Source organism: Agrilus planipennis, unplaced genomic scaffold (genome assembly GCF_000699045.2).
Source record: "Agrilus planipennis isolate EAB-ADULT unplaced genomic scaffold, Apla_2.0 scaffold61, whole genome shotgun sequence".
Taxonomy (NCBI): domain Eukaryota; kingdom Metazoa; phylum Arthropoda; class Insecta; order Coleoptera; family Buprestidae; genus Agrilus; species Agrilus planipennis.
Window position 1 is genome coordinate 563678 of NW_020438922.1, and position 8201 is coordinate 571878.

General features: G+C 30.4%; 3 protein-coding genes across 3 annotated transcripts in view; 2 read left to right on the top strand and 1 right to left on the bottom strand.

The window, feature by feature from the left end:
- Positions 1-4987, bottom strand: part of LOC108732724 (la-related protein 7) — a 10574-nt gene extending 5587 nt beyond the window's left edge. The window contains exons 1-3 of the mRNA XM_025973858.1: positions 4680-4987; positions 3952-4615; positions 3583-3776 (exon numbers count right to left, since the gene is read on the bottom strand). Of these exons, the coding sequence (XP_025829643.1) occupies positions 3583-3776; positions 3952-4615; positions 4680-4830 (1009 nt within the window). The 5' untranslated portion in view covers positions 4831-4987. The remainder of the gene's footprint in view (positions 1-3582; positions 3777-3951; positions 4616-4679) is intronic.
- On the top strand, positions 568-3320 carry LOC108732753 (glutathione S-transferase 1-like). Its single transcript, XM_018463708.2, has 3 exons — positions 568-805; positions 892-1092; positions 2423-3320. The coding sequence occupies exons 1-3, from the start codon at positions 662-664 to the stop codon at positions 2765-2767; spliced, it is 690 nt and encodes a 229-aa protein (XP_018319210.2). The 5' UTR covers positions 568-661; the 3' UTR covers positions 2768-3320.
- A 304-nt stretch (positions 4988-5291) lies between the features above and the next one.
- LOC108732725 (protein arginine N-methyltransferase 5) lies at positions 5292-7929 on the top strand. The gene is made up of 6 exons (XM_025973836.1): positions 5292-5939; positions 6106-6536; positions 6668-7059; positions 7127-7362; positions 7442-7654; positions 7730-7929. The coding sequence occupies exons 1-6, from the start codon at positions 5487-5489 to the stop codon at positions 7883-7885; spliced, it is 1881 nt and encodes a 626-aa protein (XP_025829621.1). The 5' UTR covers positions 5292-5486; the 3' UTR covers positions 7886-7929.
- The last annotated feature ends 272 nt before the right edge of the window (positions 7930-8201 follow it).

Genomic DNA, 8201 nt, shown 5'->3' on the forward strand with positions numbered 1-8201 from the left:
GAAACATATTGTCATTAGTACTTACCAGAAATTATTTTTCTAATGTTTGGAGAAGAAATATCCGAAATAAACTTAAACAAATTTTAGATAAATATCTTGAATGCTTTTTGCAAACTATTTATTTGTATGCAGATATTTGCCGCCATTCTGCGCTACGATCCATTTAATACTGCATTGGGTAGAGGGCAGCACTATCCGCTTTTTTGAATATTTTCTTGCCCACAAATTAAATGGTTAAGTATTTAATTAATTTATTTTCGGTCAATATTGAGTACTTTATTACCAAAACGGTCAGTATATACATATAATACATATATTTTTTTTGTAACTATCCCTTTTTGTTTGCTATTGAATGTATAATCCAACGCCATTATGTATTGTTACCTATTTATTTACATAGGCAAATCAAAATAAAACCTTTGTGAAACTTTACCATGCATTATTTTTCAACTCAAAATTTTCAACCCTAAAGAATAGTTATTTTGAAAAATTCAACTGCTGGTTGCGCTAGTTTGTTTATTAAATAAATTTTGATTTAGAAGGCGTACAAATAAAGTTATTGTTTTGGTAATGTACATTTTTAAATTGTCAAGAAAATGAAATTACCGGGTTAGACGTGGGATTATATTTCGGAATTCATCCAAACTTTTCCAAAAGAAAAATGACCGTCTTAAAATTGTTTTTTTCACATTATATTCCACCGGCTAGATCAGTTAATATGGTAATTAAAGCTTTAAATTTACCCGTGACATTAATTGAAGTCGACATGTTTTCTTCCTCATACAAATCGCAGGACCTTTTAAAGGTAAAAATTGTAAATTAAGTAAATATACAATATTTACTTTTAATGTTATCTATCTATGCGAAAAAATTAACTTAATTAGATTTCAGTTGAATCCTCAACATACAATTCCGACTTTACAAGATGGAAATTTTGCGTTATGGGACAGTCATGCTATAGTATCGTACTTGGTTGATAAATATTCTCCAAATAGCCCGTTATATCCAAAAGATCTGAGAAAAAGGGCTACTATCAATCAAAGGTTATTTCTGGATGCAGAAAAATTGTTTCCGCGACTATGTTTGGCAATAGTACGTAATATATATTAAATAGGCCAAGCCTATAATGTAATGAATTCACTTTTTGTCTTGGTGACGGTGTATTTATATATTGATAGTTTTAGGCTTTTAGGTCTAAGTTTTAACCGCGATTTCACTCGTGGTGAAGTCCTAAATACGCGTCAAAGATCATTGACGCATATAAAACTAATTTTTCTATCCCTCGAGAACAGTATTTTTAATTTATACATCGAAGACACGATCAATGTCATTAAAGACAATACAATTGTAGGGATAGATATAGAAGTTCGAAAAAGATTGTTAAAGGTGTATGTTTGAAGCGCGGCGCTGTACGGGTGCGAAACATGGACGGTGGGCGCGGCGGAAAAGAAAAAGCGTTCGAAATGTGTTAAAGGTGAATGATGAGGATACCGTGGATAGAGAAAGTTAGAAATGAAGAAGTATTAGAAAGAACAGGAGAACAGAGGACTCTGTGGAAGTCAATAAAAAATAGGCGAGATAGGTTAGAAGGACACCTTCTCAGGCATGAAGGGCTACTCAGAGACATGTTAGAGACAGGAACATGAGTTAAGAGGAATAAATTAGATTACTATAAGAACAAAGGCTTTCACGGCCGGAATCCATAGTAGAATGAAGATTCGGGCTATAGAGCCGTGGTCTACGTGAACCATTCTGTCCAGACGTTTCGTCAGTTACTGCGACTGACATCCTCAGTGGTAGTGTTGCGACTGTCGAGACTTTGAGATATAATCTACGTTCACGTTGTCAACGCAGAATAGTTCACTTAGACCACGGCCCTATAGCTCGAATCTTCATTCTGCAATTAGATTACTGTTCGCAAATAGTTAAGGATGTGGGATGTTCTAGTTTTAAGAATTAATTGCGAAGATTAGCTCAGGATAGGAAAGAGTGGAGTTGCGTGTCCAACCAGTCTTAGGACTGACGACCTTAAGATGATAAAAAGGTACTTATGTCCTTTTATGTACCTCTGAAAATGTTTGGATGAAACTTCATGATAGGTTTTACTCGCTATTTAGCTCGCGTTGATGTCCTAGATACGGGTCAAGGATCATGGACGACCACATAAAACTAATTTTTCCATCTCTCGGGAACAGTTTTTTTTTCTGGTTAAACTCTTTTCTGTATCCTTTGTATCCTTGACAATGCGTGTATAAAACTTCATGATGATAGGTTGAGTAGTTAAAACTCACATTTGCATTTATAATATTAGTTTGGATAGCAGTCTGGTTATTTTACTAATCCATTGATAAATGTTAGTCTTTGATAAAACGAATTTAATACCATGATTGGATCGAAACTTTTAAAATTTTGTTATTTTCAGGTACCACTTTTGTTACGATTTAAAACCGTTATACCAAATGGTGTATGTAGCGAATTATATAAATCATATGATTTATTAAATGCGTTACTGAAACAAAACGAATGGCTCGCTGATAACGTAATGACTATTGCTGATTTGTGTTGCATAACAACTATCAGTACTGCGGATTATTTTGTTCCCATTTCGAAAAAAAGGCACCCTTTGTTATACGATTATGTGCAAAGGTTCAACGAATTGACTTATTATGAAGAGACAAACTTGTACGGGATGCATTTGCTAGGAGCTAAAGTCCAAGATGCTGTGACGTTATCAAGAAATGCGGAAGTCTGTTACAATTTTAATTAGAAAAAGTGAAACTGGTCAGAATTGTTGTATTATTCTTGGAAATTTGTTTATACAGTAGATACGATTTTATAATCATAATCCGTCAGATAAATTTTAAATTTTTACATTTTTAATGGTTATAGAACTCATCAGATTGTTAAGTGATTAAATTTAAACACTAATTGTGTAATTTTTTTTAATAGACACTTATTACTGTCAGTTACACCAAAAAGACCATTTAAATACATTTTCGTACTAGGTACTCAAAATTGAAGCAATTACCGTACCAAAATCTGCTTTTGTAATGTTTGGAAAAGAAATATTCGAAATAGAATCTTTTTAATAAATAATTTAGATACATTTGTTTAGTGAATAATGAAATTTATTTGAATGTAGGATATTTGCCGCCATCCTGTATTAATATCTATTTAGTATTCCACTTGCTAGATGACAGCACCAATCTGTCCTTTACTACGATCCATTTAATGTTCTGTTCGATAGATGTCAGCACCAATCGCTTTTTTTAATATTTTGCTGATGAAAAACTAATTATAAGGGATTATAAATGTACAGTTCCAAACGAAAATTTTGTATTCTTATAAGATTAAATTTAAAAACATATTTTACACTTATTTTTCTTTGATATATATTTAATTTATCAACTATTACGATACTTTTTACGGTACTTCTATAATTCGAAATCTTTCATAACTCGAATATTTCCATTGTTTATTATTAATTCCAAACTCTTTAACTCGAATATCTCTATCTCTCTTACTTGAATTTTTTTTTAACTCGAAATTAGAGTTAGATAAATGACCCTTNAACTATAAGACCTTCTTTAAATTCAATAGTAGATGCATCTTTTGAATTAGGCTTTATTGCTTCTTCTTTTGTTACATTAGTTAATTGATTACAATTTTTATTTTCTCTTTTATTAAAACGCTGTTTAGACAAATAGTTTTTTAGTTCCTTCATTTTCTTTCTCTGTAAATTTAAATAAATGCTTCTCATCTTTTTCCATTCCTTCCTAAAATAATTACACATTCAAAATATTTAAGAGACTAATGAAATCTATCTTTAAAAATTATAACTGCCAAAAATGTGAAAACCTATGGAATAGCTATTCTAAGGTTGAAAATAAGGACCATCAAATACAAATTTCTAGATGAATTAAATTGCTGAATCGGTATAATAGTACTTACTTTGTAAGGATTTGTAGACCAAGTTCTTCAATGTTATTCTTGTTTTTGCCTTTCTTTTTTTTCTTTTTAACAATTTCTTTTTCTGGAGTCGTATTATCTACAACTGATTGTACACTGCTCTCCAATTTTAATTTTTTATTTGATGTTATGTCATTATCGCTGTGGGCACGTTTTAGTGAAGTAGAATCCAGATCTGTGTTATTACCATCATTTTCAGTCTTATTAGTTACTTTTTCATCACCTTCATAGGTAATGATACTACACAAATTCTGCGGTTCCATATTTGATGGTATTTTGCAACCTATTTTCTCAAAAAAGTTTACAGTATTTTCAACCCCTTTAGGGTCTTCAAACTCAATAAATGCAAAACCCTTGACCATGCCATTGTTTTTATATTTCGGTATTGATACATAAGTTACTTTACCAAATTCAGAGAATAATGATGTTAACCATTCATGTGTAGCATCAGAATTTAGCCTTTCTACATATATGGTACATTCATCTACATTTTCCTTTGGTACAAAAGGAGTTTTCCTACATATTTTAGTTTTGTCTTCGGATAGTTCTAATATTTCCGATTTACTTACTGCTTTCTGAATATCCACTACATTTTCAGTTAATTTTCGAATCTTGTTAAACTTTAAGAATACTTGTAGGTCAACAACTAAAATTTATTTATTAGATTAAAGAAAAAATAGACTGTAGGGATATTTAATTAATATACTTACAGGCATCTTGCATTACCAATTCGGACAAAAACCGATCTTTTGATAAATTAGAATCACTAAAATAGAACTCCATTAATTGCAATATGTTTTTGTAAAGTTGCTTTTTACGATGGCGACTTTTTTTCGGCGGATTTTCCTCCTTTTGTTCCATTAGTAATAATTTAAGTGTTTATAAATCACAACTTATACCTTAAATACGAAATGCACTAAACATTAAAAACTATTGTTATTATGAAAAGCAATAAAAATACGATGAAAACATCTAAAATATGATCATAAATTCGAAAATATGAAAAGCTAGGTTAATGTCCATAAGTTAATGTCGTTAAATTATATAATCTATGGTTTGAGCAAACGATTAGTTGGTGTCAAACGAAACGACCAGCAACGGTTTTAAGATTTTTTGAATGGACTCAAATTAATGTAATTCTTTGTCTAGGAATAGATTATATTAATGTTTGTATCAATCAAATTTAATCAATAAACAGTAAATGCCAATAAGAAAAGAATACTCATTAATGTATTATCAAAGTACTGGTATTAGTTAGACACATCCTTTGTATAAACATATCATAGATGATATGCAATACATAGAATTTAACCACACTTTTTTTAGGCAGTATATGGTAAAAATTAAGTATTAATAGCCGGTAATATTATCCTTTCTTTGAAATTTAAAGTGAAAATACATTTTGTATGTTATCAAATTTAGTTACGAAAATTGCAGAAAAGGATTGCAGTTCTCCAAATATTAATTCAAATAGTGTACACTCTACACTATTGTCTTTTTTCAAATAAGTTTATAAAATGGAACAAGTGGAAATACCAGATCAAGAGCCATCTCAGGAAAAGCGTAAGCGAATGTCGTCTGCTTTAGAAATTGATTGCCCAGGCGATTTGAGAGAATGTCTTCGAAATGCTTCTAATGATGGTTATCATTTTATAATTATAAATGCTGTACATCCTAGATATTCTCGTGATTTGCTCTCCAAAAATGCTCCCCATGTTATTAGCAGAACTGATAGAATTTTAACTGGAACAGATTGGAATAGACTTATTGTAGGAAAATTAACCAGTATTAATGTTGATAGTGAAACAAATCATGTTAGAAATTACAGTAAAGCAATTTTGAATCAAGAGCTTGGTTTTGCTAGTCACTTGGGCTTACCAGCAGTTATAATAAGATTACATCAGAGAAATAATACAAATTTAGCTGGCATTTTAATGGAAAAATTGGCTGGTTCCAATGTCAATTTCCAGGTAAATGATATTTTGATTTTTGAAGTTAAACTAAAATATATATAAATAAAGATCCAGTAAAAGATTCACTTAATTTAAAGATTGATTGATAACCAATGATAAATGAAAATAAATGCAAATAGAATTCAAGAATTAATAGATGCATAATTATTTGTTGTACATTTAGGTGTGGATTCAGTTACCAATGATTCATCCTACTTGTTTTTCACCTATATGTTCAAAAAGTGAAGAAGAAGACGTATGGGAATGGTGGAATGATTTAAGAACTTTATGTCATTATGATAAACGTTTAGGTTTAATGTTGGAACTGCCTGATTCACAACATATTCCATCAGAATTGGAAATTAAACGTTGGATGGGAGAACCAGTTAAAGTTTTACAAATAAAAACTTCTTTATTTTTAACTAATCATTACAATCAACCAGTTTTATCAAGGAATCATCAGGAGATCATTAGTAAAATGTTGAATTTAGATGTACAGTATGTGATAAAGGGGCCCAAACTACATGGTAAAACGTACAAACCTTATTGTGCATATATAAATTACTTAGGAAAAAAACTTTTTAAAAACGATGCCGTCACAGAATTTGTACAGGGGTGAGTATAATTCATCCTTAAGTGGCCCTTACAAAAGGGTATTTGCTTTGTAATTTTCTTTATACAGTATTACAATTTAAAGAGTTTATGTATCCTTTTAAACACTAAAGTACTAAAAAGACTTCTTTTAGCTGTGAAGATTTTCTTCAAAATCCTCTTCAACCATTAACAGAAAATTTGGAAACATTGGTTTATGAAGTGTTTGAAAAAGATCAAGTAAAATATGTAGAGTATCAGAGGGCAATACAGAAAGCATTGGAAGATTTGCCTCTTTCAATTATCATTCCAGTAATTATGGTTGTGGGAGCAGGCAGAGGACCGCTTGTACAGGCTTGTTTAAATGCATCATATATACTTCAACGGAAGGTTAAAATTTATGCTGTTGAGAAAAATCCGTATGCAATAAATACTCTTGAAGATAGAGTACAAAATGAGTGGCATGGACAAGTTATTTTAGTGAAAGATGATATGAGGCGTTATAAACCGCCAGAAGAAGCTGATATTTTAGTTTCGGAACTTTTAGGTAAACTTTATGAGATTAGAAATTAGTATTTATGTGTGTAGTGTAACTATTTCCTTTTTTATCAAAGGGTCATTTGGAGACAACGAATTATCGCCAGAATGTTTGGATGGAGCTCAAAGATTTTTGAAAAAAACTGGAATATCGATTCCAGTTTCTTACACTTCTTATTTGGCGCCACTGCAAAGTTCTAAAATTTATAACGAAATTAAAAACAGTAAAACTGCTGATAAGACGACAGAATCTCTTTATGAAACACCTTACATAATACATTTAGTAAATTACTATCAAATTGCTGTTTCACAGGTATTTATTAGTGTATCTCTTTAAGAAAAGGGGTTGCATCCCTGTGACCAAACAAATGTAATTAATATCAAAATTGTAGCCCTTGTTCAAATTCGAACACCCCAATTGGAATGAAGTTATTGATAACGATCGTTATGGAAAATTGCGATTTCCTGTTTTGCAAAATTGTGTCTTGACTGGTTTTGCTGGGTATTTTGAAACTGTATTGTACAAAGACGTAATTCTTAGCATAAACCCTCAAACTTATTCAGTGGGAATGGTTAGTTGGTTTCCAATTGTATTTCCCCTACCTGTAAGTATTACTTTTTTTTGTTATAATAAAAAGATTTCATAACAATTTAATCGACTCTGTGTGGCGCTGTTATAGGAACCAGTTCAAGTATCAAAAGGTGAAACGATTGAAGTGGCCTTTTGGAGATCTCAGAATGAAGAAAAAGTTTGGTATCAATGGTGTTTGCTATCACCCCACAAGGGATCAATTATAAATCCAAATGGAAGATCTTACTTTATTAAAAAACATTAATAAATAATTCTTTATAACTTTTTTGAATAAACTTTTTTCTTTTATAGTTGTGTTATTTTCAGAACCTTAAATTCCATTATATTTTTAAAACATTATTATGCTTTTGACCTTTAGAAACATTACTTCATAAGCGTGTGTAGATGAATAATTAATTAATATTTGTAATTGTTTATTTTCTGAATATTTACAATTGACTAAATAATTCATTACAATATTTAAAAATTTTAATGTAAATGGTAATTTTTATTGATATTATTATCATGCTAAAGAAATCACGATATATAATATTAGTGTTTTCTTGTTTGTTTTCACTTTT